Source organism: Notothenia rossii (assembly GCF_949606895.1).
Source record: "Notothenia rossii genome assembly, chromosome: 3".
In the NCBI taxonomy this organism is placed as follows: Eukaryota; Metazoa; Chordata; class Actinopteri; order Perciformes; family Nototheniidae; genus Notothenia; species Notothenia rossii.
Genome location: NC_136901.1, coordinates 45692558 through 45711648, shown reverse-complemented (window position 1 = coordinate 45711648; position 19091 = coordinate 45692558). Strand labels below are relative to the sequence as shown.

Below are 19091 nucleotides of genomic sequence, written 5' to 3'. Positions count from 1 at the left end.
CATCTACTTATAAACATTCTCTTGCTCTATTTGATCCGTTTTAAATCCTATATATACTCTCACGCTGCTCTGCTGGAGGAGCCTTCAGTTTCTCATCTCCCCTCTGAAGCGGCTGAGCTCATGGAGAGAGAGACTTGGATCTTTAAATGTGAGGGAGAGTCTCCCCCTGCTGGAGTCTGAGGGAACTGCACCTCTCCCCCTGCTGGAGTCTGAGGGAACTGCACCTCAGCTGGTTTATGAGACGTTTCACGGCTCACCCATCACCACCCTCTCTTCCAGCTGTTACTAAGGACATGTCTCTGAAGTGTCCTGCTCCATACCCCAAACAGATCCTTGTAGCCCCCCCCCCTCTCTTCCAGCTGTTACTAAAGACATGTCTCTGAAGTGTCCTGGTCCTTGTAGCCCCCCCTCTTCCAGCTGTTCCTAAAGAGCTGACTCTGGGTCAGTAGCTTCAGAGAGAGAGTAGATCTCATCAGGAGAATTCTCCCAGCAGAAACTCAGCTAAATGCTGCCGTGATGAAACTCCACATCATGTTCCAAACCACATCAAGGATTCTCTATGAAACAGGATGGAGCTCAAACTCTCTCTCTCTCTCTCAGGTTTACCACAAGGTGACTTCCTTTTGATTTCCTGCTTCTTCACACACACTCTCTCCAGTACAGGTTAGCTCTGAGTGTTAGCATGCTAATGTAAACACAGACCATATTACTTCCAGAACACATCTCATTGTTTCTGACTGCAACGTTTCTGATTGGCCCGTGGGTTTAAAGCCCGCCCACATTTTAGTAATGTGGTCATGACGCAGCAACGCTGGATCAAACGTATGAAGTCACATGGGGGAGAGCAGCCGGTCTAACGTGTGACGTCACATGGGGGAGAGCAGCCGGTGTCACATGGGGGAGAGCAGCCGGTCTAACGTGTGAAGTCACGAGTAATTAAGTCAGATCCCAGCAGCTCAGTCGGGGTTACACATGCTAACAGTTTCCCTTCACTTACAGTGTTTGTGCTAAGCTAACAGAAGCAGACAGGAGGCCAGAGACAGACTGAAACTTTATTGACAGCAAAACCAAACACAGCACAGAGTGGGTGAGTGTGTGTTAGTGTGTGGAGCACTTGGGCAGCTGGTTCCCGAGGATGACTCGTCGCTCCACCCCCGCCTCAGAGATGCTGGCCAATCGGATCACACCCCCGCTGGACCCGTCCCTCTCCATCGCTAGGGCAACCGCTGAGAGACAGACAGGTGAGGTGGAGAGAAAGGTAGAGGGACGGGTGAGTTTGTATTTCATCTGAAATAATATCCTGGTTATATTTTATAAACAAGGAGTTTCTGGAGTTTTTCAAGTTTTTTTATTTATAAATATTTTCTATTATTTGAAAGAATCTCAAGTTTTTGTTGTAAATATTTTGGACCACATGTCCCCAGCATGCCCTGCAGCAGCTCTACAGTGGACCAGATGAGGACTACAGCTCCCAGCATGCCCTGAAGCAGCTCTACAGTGGACCAGATGAGAGCTGCAGCTCTATAGTGGACCAGATGAGGACTGCAGCTCCCAGTATGCCCTGCAGCAGCTCTACAGTGGACCAGATGAGGACTGCAGCTCCCAGCATGCCCTGCAGCAGATCTACAGTGGACCATATGACAACATCTCCCAACATGCCCTGCCGCAGCTCTACAGTGGACCAGATGAGGACTACAGCTCCCAGCATGCCCTGCAGCAGCTCTACAGTGGACCAGATGAGGACTACAGCTCCCAGCATGCCCTGCAGCAGCTCTACAGTGGACCAGATGAGGACTACAGCTCCCAGCATGCCCTGCAGCAGCTCTACAGTGGACCAGATGAGGACTGCAGCTGCTAGCATGCCCTGCAGCAGCTCGACAGTGGACCGGATGAGGACTACAGCTCCCAGCATGCCCTGCAGCAGCTCTACAGTGGACCGGATGAGGACTACAGCTCCCAGCATGCCCTGCAGCAGCTCTACAGTGGACCGGATGAGGACTACAGCTCCTAGCATGCCCTGCGGCAGCTCTACAGTGGACCAGATGAGGACTGCAGCTCCCAGTATGCCCTGCAGCAGCTCTACAGTGGACCAGATGAGGAGTACAGCTCCCAGCATGCCCTGCAGCAGCTCTACAGTGGACCATATGACAACATCTCCCAACATGCCCTGCAGCAGCTCGACAGTGGACCAGATGAGGACTGCAGCTCCCAGTATGCCCTGCAGCAGCTCTACAGTGGACCAGATGAGGAGTACAGCTCCCAGCATGCCCTGCAGCAGCTCTACAGTGGACCATATGACAACATCTCCCAACATGCCCTGCAGCAGCTCGACAGTGGACCAGATGAGGACTACAGCTCCCAGCATGCCCTGCAGCAGCTCTACAGTGGACCAGATGAAGACTACAGCTCCCAGCATGCCCTGCAGCAGCTCGACAGTGGACCAGATGAGGACTGCAGCTCCCAGCATGCCCTGCAGCAGCTCTACAGTGGACCAGATGAGGACTACAGCTCCCAGCATGCCCTGCAGCAGCTCTACAGTGGACCGGATGAGGACTACAGCTCCCAGCATGCCCTGCAGCAGCTCTACAGTGGACCAGATGAGGACTACAGCTCCCAGCATGCCCTGTGGCAGCTCTACAGTGGACCAGATGAGGACTACAGCTCCCAGCATGCCCTGCAGCAGCTCTACAGTGGACCAGATGAGGACTACAGCTCCCAGCATGCCCCTCAGTACCTGCTCCCACCAGCTCCAGGCACTGGTCCTTGGTCATGTTGGGTTTGTAGTTGGAGTCCATGTAGCCGTAGATGTAGGAGGAGCCGCTCCCCCCCACTGAGACGGGCTGCCTCACCAGCATCCCACCAATGGGAACACAGTACACCTGTGAGAGGGGGGAGAGAGAGACAGACAGGTCGAGAGGAAGTGAGAGAGACAGACAGGTAGAGAGGGAGGGAGAGAGAGACAGGTCAATTAGGTCTTTTATTTTTATGAATGTTCAGCTCTGTGTAGTAATGTGTAGCTCTGCTTCTGTGTGTGTACCTGTCCCCCCTCGTGTGTGTGTGTGTGTGTGTGTGTGTGTGTGTGTCTCTCCCTCCCTCCTCTGGTGTGTGTACCTTTCCCTCCCTCCTCTGCTCTGTGTGTACACCTGTCCCCCACCCTCCTCTGGTGTGTGTACCTGTCCCCCCCTCCTCTGGTCCCATCCTGCCACCAGTATTCCAGCACTCAGCTCCTCTCTGTATTTGTAGCAGCTCGCCCTGAACAGGTTGGCTGCTGTCTCCACCAGGGGGGGTGCGTCCAGCTCAATGCTAACACACAGGTAAACAACAACAACGGTGAGCATCAATACACAGGAGGTAAACAACACACACCTGAGGGAGCTGTCAATCAGAGAGAGTGTGTTACCTGTGGAAGCCCAGCTGGTAGGTGACCACGTCAGCGATGGCCTGAGTGTCAGCAGCTGAGCCGGACCTGAGGAGAACACACGTTACCAAACAGTAACACACAGTGACACACATCAACACACAGTGACACACAGTGACACACAGTAACACACAGTGACACACAGTGACACACATCGACACACAGTGAAACAGTGACACACAGTGACACATCGACACACAGTGACACACATCGACACACAGTAACACACAGTGACACACAGTAACACACATCGACACACAGTAACACACATCGACACACAGTAACACACAGTAACACACATCGACACACAGTAACACACAGTGACACACATCAACACCACATTAATATAGAGATAATAAGGAGCTAGAGATGTGCACGTACCTGCAGCAGAAGATGCGGTCGTGGATGGGAGTCAGTTTGTCTGTCACCCTGTTAGCGATGTACGCTCTGAGAGACAGACAGGTAGACAGACAGTTCAGAGGACACAGTCTTTATGTACATAATCAGATGATTGATTATCTCATGTTTATTGATCGGTACCCGGTGGTGGTCCTGGAGTCCGCTCCGATCACCACGCCTCCATCATACTCTACTGCCATGATGGTGGTCTGCACAGAGGGACAGACAGGTGAGAGAGAGAGACAGGAGAGAGAGACAGGTGAGAGAGAGACAGACAGGTGAGAGAGAGACAGACAGGTGTGAGAGAGAGACAGACAGGAGAGACAGACAGGTGAGAGAGAGACAGGAGAGACGGACAGGTGAGAGAGACAGTAGTTGTAATGTGGAGGTGGCCCAATACTTCTGTTTATAAAGTGTGGGTACATTGACAGTATAGTCACCGTTTGGTGTATTCTGTTTAGCTTCTACTGCATATATATCTCTTCTAATTAATGTCCTATCTACCTTCTGCTGGGATGAAGACATGTCCCAATGTGGGATCGACAAAGCATCTCTCTATCATCCGTTATCGGGGATCAACAAAGCATCTCCCTATTATCCGTTATCGGACACTGTCTCGTCTCCAGGTGAGCCTATTATCGGACAGATCTAGGCCAGGGGTGTACTGGGTGAAGTGTGTCCGATAATAGGCTCACTTGATTCAAGTTTCACTGCTTTATTCAGAGTTAGCATTAGCCACCGTTAGCTCCTGAACTGCTGTCTCATCCAGACACGGAGGTTAATATCTCTTTAAAAGCTGTATATTATCTGTATAATTCGTCTCCTCTCAGGACCCGGAGCCGGTACTCACCCCGGTGCTGACTTCCTGAGAGGTCCAGTCCGGAACCAGAGAGTTCTGGTTGATATTCTGAGAGAAAAACGGACTCATAGTTGCTGCCGCCATCTTGTCACTGTGTACTGAGGGCTTCTTCTTCTTGTAGCGAGTGATGGCGGGAACGCTCTTAAAGGTGCAGTACCGCCCTCTACTGGATGGTAGTATACATATTACATATTTATCATTAAAGTGCAATACATGACCACTTTCTGGTTAAAACTGCCATTTATGATCCTTAACATTTTAATATTAAAGTAAATGTAGATTTGTCCACAAAGAGGCAGTTTTGATCCGGCATGTAACGGGACAGCCTGCAGTGGGGCCCTGAGCGGAAACCGGAAGAGAAGGTAAACAGCGATTTTGCTTCGGAAATATCTCAAAAATAAATCACTTTTAAATCACTTTAAAATCACCTTTAAAGGCTGAATTCAACGTGTTTAACACCATGTGTTGCTCTTTAATAAGCCATTGTACCTGTAGTAGTAAGGTGTTCTGTCTAACTGAGAGAAACAGCCGTTTAACCAGAGTCCCTTAATAGAAAGAGTCATTTTAATACCGATATTTAACATCAAATACTCAGAAATAAACTCGCGATTGAAATGATTTCACAGCTTCTTTATCATCAGGAGGATATAAAGTTAAATTCGGCTTTAATTTAAATTAACCCAGAGCTTTCAGATGTATTGATTTCTGAAAGATACATGCGTTAGTCTGAATCAACGGGTTTTTACAACATGTTTACTATAAGATTATACCTGCTTATTAAAGTGTTTTTTATTTTAATAATACTTAATAGAAGGACAGACTGTTATCTGACCAGACTCAATTAACATGCATTACAATCCTGGACATTAAGCAACACAAAGCTAGAAAAACACCTAATTTAATATATAACGGTCTAATCTTTATAATTCAGTTTGGATATGAAACAATAGTTCAGTCTCTGTAATGTTCTGCCAGATGATAGCAGCTGTGTTATTATATGTTGTTCATGTTTCATGATATTAAACGTGCTTGTGTTTCAGATGACGGTCCATAACTTGTACATATTTGACCGTAACGGCAGCTGTCTGTATTACAACGAGTGGAACCGCAAGAAACAGGCGGGGATCTCCAAGGACGAGGTGAGACAGTCTGTCTGTCTGTCTGTCTGTCTGTCTGTCTGTCTGTCTGTCTGTCTGTCTGTCTGTCTGTCTGTCTGTCTGTCACCTGTCTGTCTGTCTTGTCTGTCTGTCTGTCTGTCTGTCTGTCTGTCTCTCTCTCACCTGTCTGCCTCTCACCTGTCTGCCTCTCACCTGTCTGTCTCTCACCTGTCTGCCTCTCACCTGTCTGTCTCTCACCTGTCTGCCTCTCACCTGTCTGGCTCTCACCTGTCTGTCTCTCACCTGTCTGTCTCTCACCTGTCTGTCTCTCACCTGTCTGCCTCTCACCTGTCTCTGTCTCCACCTGTCTCTCTCTTACCTGTCTGCCTCTCACCTGTCTGTCTCTCACCTGTCTGCCTCTCACCTGTCTGTCTCTCACCTGTCTGCCTCTCACCTGTCTGCCTCTCACCTGTCTGTCTCTCACCTGTCTGCCTCTCACCTGTCTCTGTCTCCACCTGTCTCTCTCTCTTACCTGTCTGCCTCTCACCTGTCTCTCTCTCACCTGTCTGCCTCTCACCTGTCTCTCTCTCACCTGTCTGCCTCTCACCTGTCTGCCTCTCACCTGTCTCTGTCTCCACCTGTCTCTCTCTCACCTGTCTCTCTCTCACCTGTCTCTCTCTCACCTGTCTGTCTGCAGGAGTTTAAGCTGATGTACGGGATGCTGTTCTCCATCCGATCCTTCGTCAGTAAGATGTCTCCTCTGGACATGTATCCTTCACAGCTACCTGTCTCTCTCTCTTTGTATACATGTCTGTTGTCTGTATACCTGTCTGTCTCCCAACCTGTCTGTGGTCCTTAGCTACCCGTCCGTCTGTAGGAAGGAGGGCTTCCTGTCCTTCCAGACCAGTAAATACCGTCTGCATTACTACGAGACGCCCAGCGGCCTGAGGTTCATCTTAAATACTGACCTATCTGTGGTTAACGCCAGAGAGACACTGCAGAGCATCTACAGCAGCGTGAGCCACACACACACACACACACACACGGACGGACGGACGGACGGACGGACGGACAGACAGACAGACGTTTTACTATAATGTCTGATGTTTATCTTGTATAATATAAGAACATGACTCAGGATGAAAAAACAACCTGAAGCTGATTCTGAGTCAGCCGATCTGCAAGATTACAGTAAAACCTCATTTACCTGTCTCTCTCTCTCACCTGTCTCTCTCTCTCACCTGTCTCTCTCTCTCACCTGTCTCTCTCTCTCTCACCTGTCTCTCTCTCACCTGTCTCTCTCTCACCTGTCTCTCTCTCCAGCTGTATGTGGAGTACGTGGTGAAGAACCCGGTGTGTGTGTTGGGTCAGAGTCTGGACAGCGAGCTGTTCGGCAGCCGCCTGGACACCTTCATCAGAGCGCTGCCCTACTACAGCCCCCGAGCTGCCTGACACACACACACACACACAGACACACACACAGAAACACACACAGAAACACACACACACAGACACTCACACAGTGACACAGACACACAGACACACACACACACACACACACACACACACACACACACACACACAGAAACACACACAGAAACACACACACACAGACACTCACACAGTGACACACACACACACACACACACACACACACAGAAACACACACACACACAAACACACACACACAGACACACACACACACACACACACACACACACACAGACACAGAAACACACACACACACACAAACACACACACACACAGACACTCACACAGTGACACACACACACACACACACACACACACACACACACACACACACACAGAAACACAGAAACACACACGCTCACACAGTGACACACACACACACACACACACACACACACACACACACACACACACACAGAGACACTCACACACACAGACACACACACACACAGACTCACACACACACAGACACTCACACACACACACACACTCACTCACTCACTCACTCACTCACTCACTCACTCACTCACTCACTCACACTCACACACACAGACACTCACACACTCACACACACACACAGAGACTCACACACACACACAGACACACACAGACACACACACACATACGCTGTTTTGTATTTATTTGTTGGAATAAAGTCTCTTAACATGCGACTGCAGTCTGATGTTTTTCCTGCTGAGATGCTTTCCTCTATTCCGTATTGGATTGGAAACCGGGACGTTTAAAGAGGTCTCTCTCTCTTCCTGTAGTTCTATAGATCTTCATCGGACCCCTTTGTTTACTTCAGGAACATAGTGACATCACTATGGAACACTCCTATTGGCTAGCGCTCCAACACATTGTACGTGATAGGCTAAGGGGCGGGACATCTCTAAGCTGGTTGACCAATCGCAACAGAGCCGGCCAGCTAACCAATCAGAGCAGCTCTGGTTTCAGACAGAGGGTGAAAAGAGCATCAGAGAGCTTTTTGAATATTATGAGATATTTCTAAGAAAGTCTGTTTGGTCGCTTCAGCAAAAGATGAAACAAGAATGTTTACATTTATTTAAAAAATCTAAAAACCAAATGCCCTAAACTGGAAGAGCTCAGTTGTGATTGGTCTGTTTAAGCTTTGTTGATAGATGAACATATTGTATTGGATTAGTTGCAAACATTAAAGGAAGCACAAAGTATTTCCTTATCTTACAAAGATCTGTATAAAGTTAATTTCTGTACTCATTCATTTAAAGAATTAAAACGTTAATTACGTAACAGAAAACTGTCACTGTGACCTACTGAACTCACAGAGAGATTAACTTATTGCTCAGCACACACACACACACCAACATCTGTGTTAGCACACAGAGCTAATGCTAGCACGTCAGTTTAGGATAACCTTGGATTAAAGCAGATTTTCCTGTTTGGAGACGAGTGATCAGCAGGAAGTCATACAATTACAGATGTGTGTGTGTGTGTGTGTGTGTGTGTGTGTGTGTGTGTGTGTGTGTGTGTGTGTGTGTGTGTGTGTGTGTGTGTGTGTGTGTGTGTGTGTGTGTGTGTGTGTGTGTGTGTGTGTGTGTGTGTGTGTGTGTGTGTGTGTGTGTGTGTGTGTGTGTGTGTGTGTGTGTGTGTGTTCAAACAGTGTATCCCTGATACAATCTCTAATCCCAATGAAAAACATACTGCCGACCAACAACCTCCACACACAGTTTGAACCAAGTATTCAGAAAAGTTTTAGAAAAGTCCACAGAAAGTCTTAAGAAAAGTCTCTAGAAAAGTCTTTAGAATGCCCTCAAAAAGTCTTTAGAAAGTCTTTAGAAAAGTATTTAGAAAAGTCCACAGAAAGTCTTCAGAAAGTCTTTAGAAAAGTCCTCAGAAAGTCTTTAGAAAAGTCATCAGAAAAGTATTTAGAAAAGTCCACAGAAAGTCTTCAGAAAAGTCTTCAGAAAGTCCTCAGAAAGTCTTTAGAAAAGTATTTGGAAAGTCCTCAGAACGTCCTCAGAAAGTCCTCAGAAAGTCTTTAGAAAAGTCCTCAGAAAAGTCTTTAGAAAGTCCTCAGAAAGTCTTCAGAAAAATCTTTAGAAAGTCCTCAGAAAAGCCTTCAGAAAAGTCCTCAGCAAGTCTTTAGAAAGTCCTCAGAAAGTCTTTAGAAAAGTCTTCAGAAAGTCCTCAGAAAGTCTTTAGAAAAGTCTTTAAAAAGTCCTCAGAAAGTCTTCAGAAAAGTCCTCAGAAAAGTCCTCAGAAAGTCTTTAGAAAAGTATTTGGAAAGTCCTCAGAAAGTCTTCAGAACAGTCTTCAGAAAGTCGTCAGAAAGGTTTTTAGAAAAGTCCTCAGAAAGTTTTCAGAAAGGTCTTTAGAAAAGTCCTCATTAAGTCTTTAGAAAGTCTTTAGATAGTCCTCAGAAAGTCTTCAGAAAAGTCCACAGAAAAGTCTTCAGAAAATCCTCAGAAAGTCTTTAGAAATTCCACAGAAAGTCTTAAGAAAAGTCTCTAGAAAAGTATTTAGAACGTCCTCAGAAAGTCTTTAGAAAAGTCCTCAGAAAGTCTTTAGAAAAGTCTTCAGCAAGTCTTTAGAAAAGTCCTCAGAAACTCTCTTGAAAAGTCCTCAGAAAAGTATTTAGAAAAGTCCACAGAAAGTCTTTAGAAGAGTCTTTAGAAAGTCCTCAGAAAGTCTTTAGAAAAGTCCTCAGAAAGTCTTTAGAAAAGTCCTCAGAAACTCTCTTGAAAAGTCTTCAGAAAAGTATTTAGAAAAGTCCTCAGAAAGTCTTTAGAAAAGTCCTCAGAAACTCTCTTGAAAAGTCCTCAGAAAAGTATTTAGAAAAGTCCACAGAAAGTCTTTAGAAAAGTCCACAGAAAGTCCTCAGAAAGTCTTCAGACAAGTATTTAGAAGAGTCCACAGAAAGTCTTTAGAAAAGTCCACAGAAAGTCCTCAGAAAGTCTTCAGACAAGTATTTAGAAGAGTCCACAGAAAGTCTTTAGAAAAGTCCTCAGAAAGTCTTTAGAAAAGTCCTCAGAAACTCTCTTGAAAAGTCCTCAGAAAAGTATTTAGAAAAGTCAACAGAAAGTCTTTAGAAAAGTCTTTAGAAAGTCCTCAGAAAGTCTTCAGACAAGTATTTAGAAAAGTCCACAGAAAGTCCTCAGAAAAGTATTTAGAAAAATCCTCAGAAAGTCTTCAGACAAGTATTTAGAAAAGTCCACAGAAAGTCTTTAGAAAAGTCCTCCGAAAAGTCTTCAGAAAGTCCTCAGAAAGTCTTTAGAAAAGTCTTCAGAAAGTCCTCAAAAAGGTCTTTAGAAAAGTCCTCAGAAAGTCTTTAGAAAAGTCCTCAGAAAGTCTTTAGAAAAGTCCTCAGAAAGTCTTTAGAAAAGTCTTTAGAACGCCCAAAGAAAGTCTTTAGAAAAGTCCTCAGAAAGTCTTTAGAAAAGTCCTCAGAAAGTCTTTAGAAAAGTCCTCAGAAAGTCTTTAGAAAAGTCCTCAGAAAAGTCTTTAGAAAGTCCTCAGAAAGTCTTTAGAAAAGTCTTGAGAAAAGTCTTTAGAAAAGTCTTTAGAACGCCCAAAGAAAGTCTTTAGAAAAGTCCTCAGAAAGTCTCTAGAAAAGTCCTCAGAAGAGTATTTAGAAAAGTCTTTAGAAAGTCCTCAGAAAGTCTTCAGAAAAGTATTTAGAAAAGTCCACAGAAACTCTTCAGAAATCTTTAGAAAAGTATTTGGAAAGTCCTCAGAAAGTCTTCAGAAAGTCCTCAGAAAGGTCTTTAGAAAAGTCTTTAGAAAGTCTTCAGAAAGTCCTCAGAAAGGTCTTTAGAAAATTCCTCAGAAAGTCTTTAGAAAAGTCTTTAGAAAGTCTTCAGAAAGTCCTCAGAAAGGTCTTTAGAAAATTCCTCAGCAAATCTTTAGAAAGTCTTTAGAAAAGTCCTAAAGACCTCAGAAAGTCTTCAGAAAGGTCTTTAGAAAATTCCTCAGCAAGTCTTTAGAAAGTCTTTAGAAAAGTCCTAAAGACCTCAGAAAGTCTTCAGAAAGGTCTTTAGAAAAAAGTCCTAAAGACCTCAGAAAGTCTTTAGAAAAGTCCTCATTAAGTTTTTAGAAAGTCTTTAGATAGTCCTCAGAAAGTCTTCAGAAAAGTCCACAGAAAAGTCTTCAGAAAGTCCTCAGAAAGTCTTTTGAAAAGATAAGATAAGATAAGATAAGACTTTATTTATCCCGAAGGAAATTGTTGTGCCAGAGTAACAAAATACAATAAACAAAATAAACACAGAAGCAAAAAGAGCAATTAAACATCCACAGACCTCATAAAACGTAGAAACATAGAAAGTCACACAATCAATGCAATTATTATTAGCAGTATTTAGTAGTTATAGTGCAAAAATTTTTTTTTTACAAGATTCCTCCCAACGTGGAAGCACCTCATCGGACGACGTTTATTTCTTCAGCAAAAAAATTAGCACTTTATCATAGCATTATTAATAATACTAATAATAATAATATAATATAATATTGCACATAGTTATATATATAGAAGGGAGTGTATTGCAGTGATGGAACTTACAGTATATTGCACATAGTGTTGATGTGGGAGTTCTCAGTGCACTTTACTTAGGGGTGAAGAGTTAAAGAGTTTGATTGCCACTGGGAGGAAAGAGCTCCTTTGGCGCTGTGTGGTGGTTATGGGTGATCTCAGTCTGTGGCTGAAAGTGCTCCGCTAGGAAACCAGTGTGGCATGCAGGGGGGGAGACCCGTTGTCCAGAATGCTGGGAAGTTTCCTCAGCATTCTCCCCTCTAAAAGTCTTTAGAAAGTCCACAGAAAGTCTTAAGAAAAGTCTCTAGAAAAGTATTTAGAACGTCCTCAGAAAGTCTTTAGAAAAGTCCTCAGAAAGTCTTTAGAAAAGTCCTCAGAAAAGTATTTAGAAAAGTCCTCAGAAAGTCTTTAGAAAAGTCTTCAGAAAAGTATTTAGAAAAGTCCTCAGAAAGTCTTTAGAAAAGTCCTCAGAAAAGTATTTTTCACCTGTCTCTCACCTGTCTCTCACCTGTCTCACCTGTCTCTCACCTGTCTCACCTGTCTCTCAGCTGTCTCTTACCTGTCTCTCAGCTGTCTCTCACCTGTCTCTCACCTGTCTCTCCCCTGTCTCTCACCTGTCTCACCTGTCTCTCAGCTGTCTCTTACCTGTCTCTCACCTGTCTCTCAGCTGTCTCTTACCTGTCTCTCACCTGTCTCTCCCCTGTCTCTCACCTGTCTCACCTGTCTCTCACCTGTCTCCCCTGTCTCTCAGCTGTCTCTTACCTGTCTCTTACCTGTCTCTCACATGTCTCACCTGTCTCTCACCTGTCTCTCAGCTGTCTCTTACCTGTCTCTCAGCTGTCTCTCACCTGTCTCACCTGTCTCTCACCTGTCTCACCTGTCTCTCAGCTGTCTCTTACCTGTCTCTCAGCTGTCTCTCACCTGTCTCTCACCTGTCTCACCTGTTTCTCACCTGTCTCACCTGTCTCTCAGCTGTCTCTTACCTGTCTCTCACCTGTCTCTCACCTGTCTCTCACCTGTCTCTCAGCTGTCTCTTACCTGTCTCTCACCTGTCTCTCCCCTGTCTCTCACCTGTCTCACCTGTCTCTCACCTGTCTCCCCTGTCTCTTACCTGTCTCTCAGCTGTCTCTTACCTGTCTCTCAGCTGTCTCTCACCTGTCTCTCACCTGTCTCACCTGTTTCTCACCTGTCTCACCTGTCTCTCAGCTGTCTCTTACCTATCTCTCACCTGTCTCTCACCTGTCTCTCACCTGTCTCACCTGTCTCTCACCTGTCTCCCCTGTCTCTTACCTGTCTCTCAGCTGTCTCTTACCTATCTCTCACCTGTCTCAGCTGTCTCTCACCTGTCTCCCCTGTCTCTTACCTGTCTCTCAGCTGTCTCTTACCTGTCTCTCAGCCGACTCTCACCTGTCTCTCACCTGTTTCTCTCCTGTTTCTCACCTGTCTCACCTGTCTCTCAGCTGTCTCTTACCTATCTCTCACCTGTCTCTCACCTGTCTCTCACCTGTCTCTCACCTGTCTCTCACCTGTCTCACCTGTCTCTCACCTGTCTCTCACCTGTCTCTCAGCGTGGTGTCTTCGCAGTGAGGGAGGGAGCTCGGTTCTTCTGGGGGTCTCGAACACAGATCAGCTGCTGGAGAACCTCGGCTCCATCCGGGTACGAACACATGACGTCATGTTTATACATAGATAGAACACTAAACATTATATATATGTTCTGCTTCAGGTTCTCTCTCAGCTGACTCCGCCCCTCATTGCTGAGATGGACACGTTGCTAGGCAACAAGCCACGAAACGGCAAGAAGGAGGCGAGGAGCTGAGGAGACAAGGAGGAAGCGAGGAGATGAGGAGGAAGTGAGGAGATGAGGAGACGAGGAGGAAGCGAGGAGCTGAAGAGACGAGGAGATAAGGAGATAAGGAGGCGAGGAAGAGGCGAGGAGGTGTGGAGACAAGGAGATGAGGAGACGAGGAGGAAGCAAGGAGCTGAAGAGACGAGGAAACTAGGAAATAAGGGGGTGAGGAGACAAGGAGCTGAGGAGATAAGGAGGCGAGGAGGAGAGGAGGATGCGAGGAGACGAGGAGCTGAGGAGACAAGGAGGCGAGGAGACAAGGAGGAATCGAGGAGACGAGGAGATAAGGAGCTGAGGAGATAAGGAAGAAGGAGGAAAACAAAGACTTGAAGAGAGGAACCCAAAGAAGAACAAGGACACAAGGAAGGACTTTAAGAAGGATATAAAAAGGACTGAAAACAAATGAAGGGCACAAAGGAGGACTTAGGGAAGGAGAGAAGGATATAAAGGACTTGAGGAAGGAGATGACGAAGGACACTTGAGTGGAGGATGATGAACCTTTATTGACTTCAGGGACGCAGAAATATTTATTCTTATAAAAACAGCTTTGAGTCTCTGTCCGCACGACGCCCTGCCCCCTGAGTCCTGACCGCTGAGCCATGCCCCCTGACCCCTGAGTCCTGAGCCCTGCCTCCTGAGCCCTGACCCCCGAGCCCTGCCCCCTGCCCCCTGAGCCCTGACCCCTGACCCCTACCCCCTGAGCCCTGAGCCCTGCCCCCTGAGCCCTGCCCCCTGCCCCCTGAGCCCTGCCCCCTGAGCCCTGACCCCTGAGCCCTGAGCCCTGCCCCTGAGCCCTGAGCCCTGCCCCCTGCCCCCTGAGCCCTGCCCCCTGAGCCCTGCCCCCTGCCCCCTGAGCCCTGCCCCCTGAGCCCTGACCCCTGAGCCCTGAGCCCTGCCCCCTGAGCCCTGCCCCCTGAGCCCTGAGCCCTGCCCCCTGAGCCCTGAGCCCTGACCCCTGAGCCCTGACTCCTGCCCCCTGAGCCCTGAGCCCTGCCCCCTGAGCCCTGAGCCCTGAGCCCTGAACCCTGCCCCCTGAGCCCTGAGCCCTGACCCCTGAGCCCTGACTCCTGCCCCCTGAGCCCTGACTCCTGAGCCCTGCCCCCTGAGCCCTGACCCCTGCCCCCTGACATATATTTAATATAAAGTATAAGTTATATTTTCTGAATGTGGTTCCTGTAGTTTATAGATCTCTGAACATCATCGATACTTATTTACATAAATTCATCGATTTACTTTGTTTGTTTGTGTGTCTGTTTGTGTGTGTGTTTCTTTCTTTGTGTGTTTCTTTGTGTGTCTGTTTGTGTGTTTGTTTGTGTGTTTGTGTGTGTGTTTGTTTCTTTGTGTGTTTGTGTGTTTGTTTGTGTGTGTGTTTGTGTGTGTGTTTGTTTGTTTGTGTGTTTGTTTGTGTGTGTGTTTCTTTCTTTGTGTGTTTCTTTGTGTGTCTGTTTGTGTGTTTGTTTGTGTGTTTGTGTGTGTGTTTGTTTGTTTGTGTGTTTGTTTGTTTGTTTGTGTGTCTGTTTGTGTGTTTGTTTGTGTGTTTGTTTGTGTGTTTGTTTGTTTGTTTGTTTGTTTGTTTGTGTGTTTGTTTGTGTGTTTGTTTGTTTGTTTGTGTGTTTGTTTCTTTGTTTGTGTGTTTGTTTGTTTGTTTGTGTGTTTCTTTATTTGTTTGTGTGTTTTTTTGTGTGTTTGTTTGTGTGTTTGTGTGTTTGTTTGTTTGTGTGTGTGTTTGTTTTTTGTGTGTTTGTTTGTGTGTTTGTTTTTTGTGTGTTTGTTTTTTGTGTGTTTGTTTGTGTGTTTGTTTTTTGTGTGTTTCTTTTTGTGTTTCTTTGTTTTTTTGTGGCCCTTTCTCATTTCTCTAACTCCCCTCCTCGACTCCTATCCTCGACATTTAGTCCCGCCCACAGGAGATGCGAGCGGAGGACTGAGGAGGGGAGCCGAGGAGAGAGGAGGGGAAGCAGCAGGCGGTTAGAGAAATTAGAACTCCTCTCCTCTGAGCGGTCATTTTAAAGAGACGTCCATTAGTGATGACAGGAGGCACAGCAGCCCTCTGTCTGATGGACAGATGTGTTCATGACCACTTATATATTTACTTTGATTCATTCACACACACACACACACACACACACACACACACACACACACACACACACACACACACACACACACACACACACACACACATATATATGTATATATTTATGTAAATATATACAATTTCAGAATCAAACGAGTATGAGAGCACTCTCATAATAACGTAACACCATCAGAGACTGGATATATCCCCCCCTCCCCCTCTCTGGTCGCTACAATGAGGAAAATAAATTACGGGCCAAAAGTTTTATTTACAAGTATTAAAAGTAAGCAGACGACTCCAAACCAGCACAGCTGTTCTCCCTGTAAACATCGCGTCACGATGAAAGCAGTTAATAAAATAATATCCAGGGGATGCATGCAGAGCTGTGATTGGCTGAGATCAGTCCGGCCTTGCGTCACGACTCTTTGAAACATCTCTGTTCCCGGAAATGCATCCACGAAGGAGCCGTGGAGGACCCATCAGTGTCTCCTCGGTTAGAGCTCCTCCAGAGAGCCTCCTCTCTCCTCTCTTCTCTCCTCTCTCCTCTCTCCTCTCCTCTCTCCTCTCTCCTCTGTTAGAGCTCCTCCAGAGAGCCTCCTCGACGCTCGATCCTCGGTCCTCGAAGTGCATTAAGAGAAATGAGATGTCCTTCAACATGGCGCGCTGAAATTCATTTCCGGGTCACTACCGGAGGACCGAGGAGTCGAGGAGTCGAGGAGGGAGATTTGATGAAATGAGAAAGGGCCTAAGTCTCGAGGAGGGGAGTCGATGAGGGTAAATTTAAGAATTGAGAAGCCTCTACACCAGGGGTTCTCAACCTTTTTTGGGCCAGCGCCCCCCTGTCCATTATCCAGGTCTCTTACAGCCCCCCATCAAAAAAAGTAGACTTATTTTCTTCCCTGAATATTAATGTTGACTAATATTCTGTGTTATATCATTTAAAAAGCATGTCACTGAATGCCAAATAATATATTTGATTTAACTGGGCAGTTGGAATATCATTATCATTAGTTTACCAGAGAGCAGAAAAGCCATGTGAATATGAATACAAATGATATTTATGAGTGTTAAACAAACTCAGACAAGAGCAGAGACTACAAACAGACTGCTACGGAACAGCAGCAATTTCACACATGTCCAGTGCAGAACAAACAGTAGGCTACAAAACTGTACATTAGGCCTACAGAACTAACAGGTCGGAAAGGTGTTGCATTTCGCCAAATTGCGGGGGGGGGGAAGGTTAGTGTGAGCCCTGCGCTTGGTGGTTCTCCGCCAGTTTCTTCACTGCGGGTTGCAGAGAACTTAGTTTCAGTCGCAGTGCACCTGAGGCCGTCAAGTTCAAGCGATTGCGGTACTTGGACTGCATGTGGAGGACCTGGCTGAATCCCTGCTCCACGAGGTATGTGGTTGGGAAAGCCAGAAGAAGCAGCCTCGCTTTCTCCCAGAGAGCCGGGTAACGCTGAGAGTATTTGAGCCACATGTTGCCCCAGCCAGAGGTGCGGAAAATAGCCTGGGCCTCATCATCACTCTGGATGTCGATGAGATGCTCCTGTATTGCTGGCTCGCATTCCGCCACGTCCGCCTGAAAGGGCTGCACCACCCAGGTGGGAACATCGAGGTCCAAAAGATCTCTGAAGCGGATCTTCAAGTCGGCATTCACCATCCACAGGTGGTCTGTGTAAATGAGGAGGCGCTCATCGGTAAGAGCCTCAGACACCTGCAATGAGTATAACCAGGAAATTGTTATCGGTGCAGAATATTTCCATCCGATTTTAAACTGGTTATTTTATTGCTAATTAGTTTACTAATTGATGTTTCTTTATTCTCATAATACATTCAGAACATAAGTTATTTATACTAACCAGGAACACAAATATAGTGTTGCATAGAGTAGCCTACATTTATTACATGTATTATTTATTATTATCATTATTTAGTAGCCTAGGCTAGATCACCTTGGTCAACAGCGGGAAATGAGCAAACTGCCTCCTGCCTATGCTCTGCCGGTATAGATCCAGCCTGGAGGTGAGACTGTGGATGAACGCCTTGCTCTGGATCAGAGTAACTCCTTTTCCTTGGAGCTTCAGCGTGACTTCATTCATTTTGCCAAAGAAGTCTGCGAGGTACATGATGTCGCAGCGGCTGGATGACACCTGTTCCCCGAGAGCTGCATCCACCTCCTCCAGGAACTCCACGATGCTGTCAAACAGCTCACAAAAACGAGCAAGGCAGTTTCCTTTTGAGAGCCAGCGGACATCAGTGTGGATAAGAAGACGCTCAAAGGTCTCATCATTTTCCTGGCACAGCTGTCGGAACAATCTGTTATTCAGGGCGTGGGCTTTTATTTTGTTTATTGCCTTTACTGCAACATTGAGAGACTCGTGGAGAGGTGGACTTTTAGATTTGGCCACAAGGTTTTGGCGGTGCAAGACACAGTGGACTGTGAGGACATGCGGGACCTGCTCCTTCAGCAGAGTGGTGAAGCCACGGTACCTGCCAACCGCACCGAAAGTAGCACATGCAAGGATGTTGTTGATCGGGATTGACTTCTCCTGTAGATAAGCATCCAGTGCATTAAAAATGGTATGGCCCTTGGTGTCTGTGACCAGATATTTGGAAAATAAAAATTCCTCAGCCATCTCCTGACTGTTGGAGGTGCTATAGCGGACATAGGCCATCAACAGAACATTGTTGTCAGAAGTGGTTGTCTCATCCAGCTGAAGGCTGAATGGAGTTTCCCGCAGGATGGCACACAGCTGCTCCTCTGTATCAGCGCCCATTTCATCAATCCTGCGTGCTACGGTGTCATTACTGAGTGGGATGGATTTCAGCACCTGTGTGGGATCACGCTCCATCACAGTAGATATGACCTCTTTGATGGCAGGGAGTACTAACTTCTCTCCGATTGTGAACGGCTGCCCACATTTGGCTATCAGCAAGGAGATGTTATATGACGCTATTAGCCCGCTGTCAGTCTGGGTGGTCTTCCTAACGAAGAGACTGCTGATGGTGCTCCTACCATGTTTCTCTTTGAGGGCCTGGAAGAACCGTCGCTCCTTATCTGCCTTATCCGGGTGGATCTTGGTAAGGTGCTCCTTTAAATGTGAGGGTTTCATTCCCTCATTGGAAAATACATGTTCGCAAAGTAAACACATTGGAAGTTGTGCATTGGTAGGAGACGGTATGAAGCCATAGCTAAGATATTCAATAGAGTACTGTCTGCATTTTATCTTTTTCGCGGCCATTTTGCTGATGTGATATGATTTTTGTTGTTTTATGATGCTAATATTTAGGGGGGGGGGGGGGGGGGGGTAGTGTCACGATATGGCGGCACACGCTAGAGGGCTAGTTGGTGCCATGACAAGACATCGTGCCGGGAGCGGACCGGAAGTCGTTGTAA

The 19091-nt window shown here is 46.4% G+C and overlaps 3 protein-coding genes across 3 annotated transcripts; 1 reads left to right on the top strand and 2 right to left on the bottom strand.

Moving 5' to 3' along the window:
- Nucleotides 1-1038: 1038 nt before the first annotated feature.
- psmb6 (proteasome 20S subunit beta 6) lies at nt 1039-4820 on the bottom strand. Its single transcript, XM_079667901.1, has 7 exons — nt 4668-4820; nt 3959-4026; nt 3800-3865; nt 3401-3466; nt 3174-3303; nt 2735-2879; nt 1039-1226 (listed from the first exon to the last, which is right to left on the bottom strand). The coding sequence occupies exons 1-7, from the start codon at nt 4758-4760 to the stop codon at nt 1099-1101; spliced, it is 696 nt and encodes a 231-aa protein (XP_079524027.1). The 5' UTR covers nt 4761-4820; the 3' UTR covers nt 1039-1098.
- A 79-nt stretch (nt 4821-4899) lies between these two features.
- Nucleotides 4900-7933, top strand: trappc1 (trafficking protein particle complex subunit 1). Its single transcript, XM_079667903.1, has 5 exons — nt 4900-5038; nt 5717-5815; nt 6471-6541; nt 6651-6789; nt 7097-7933. Exons 2-5 carry the CDS (start codon nt 5717-5719, stop codon nt 7223-7225), a joined length of 438 nt encoding a protein of 145 aa, XP_079524029.1. The 5' UTR covers nt 4900-5038; the 3' UTR covers nt 7226-7933.
- A 6217-nt stretch (nt 7934-14150) lies between these two features.
- On the bottom strand, nt 14151-18807 carry LOC307032938 (protein FAM200C-like; the record flags this gene model as incomplete). The annotated part of the gene is made up of 3 exons (XM_079671213.1): nt 14151-14740; nt 17150-17408; nt 17647-18807. The coding sequence occupies 3 exons, from the start codon at nt 18805-18807 to the stop codon at nt 14151-14153; spliced, it is 2010 nt and encodes a 669-aa protein (XP_079527339.1).
- Nucleotides 18808-19091: the final 284 nt, after the last annotated feature.

Excerpts from the sequence above, each read along its gene's own strand:
- psmb6 (XM_079667901.1), bottom strand. The coding sequence starts at position 4,760 with ATGGCGGCAGCAACTATGAGTCCGTTTTTCTCTCAGAATATCAACCAG. Across the intron at positions 4,027-4,667 it reads CTCAGGAAGTCAGCACCGGG|ACCACCATCATGGCAGTAGA; the intron begins GTGAGTACCGGC and ends CCCTCTGTGCAG. Across the intron at positions 3,304-3,400 it reads TACCAGCTGGGCTTCCACAG|CATTGAGCTGGACGCACCCC; the intron begins GTAACACACTCT and ends CCTGTGTGTTAG.
- trappc1 (XM_079667903.1), top strand. The coding sequence starts at position 5,717 with ATGACGGTCCATAACTTGTACATATTTGACCGTAACGGCAGCTGTCTG. Across the intron at positions 5,816-6,470 it reads CGGGGATCTCCAAGGACGAG|GAGTTTAAGCTGATGTACGG; the intron begins GTGAGACAGTCT and ends GTCTGTCTGCAG. Across the intron at positions 6,542-6,650 it reads AAGATGTCTCCTCTGGACAT|GAAGGAGGGCTTCCTGTCCT; the intron begins GTATCCTTCACA and ends GTCCGTCTGTAG.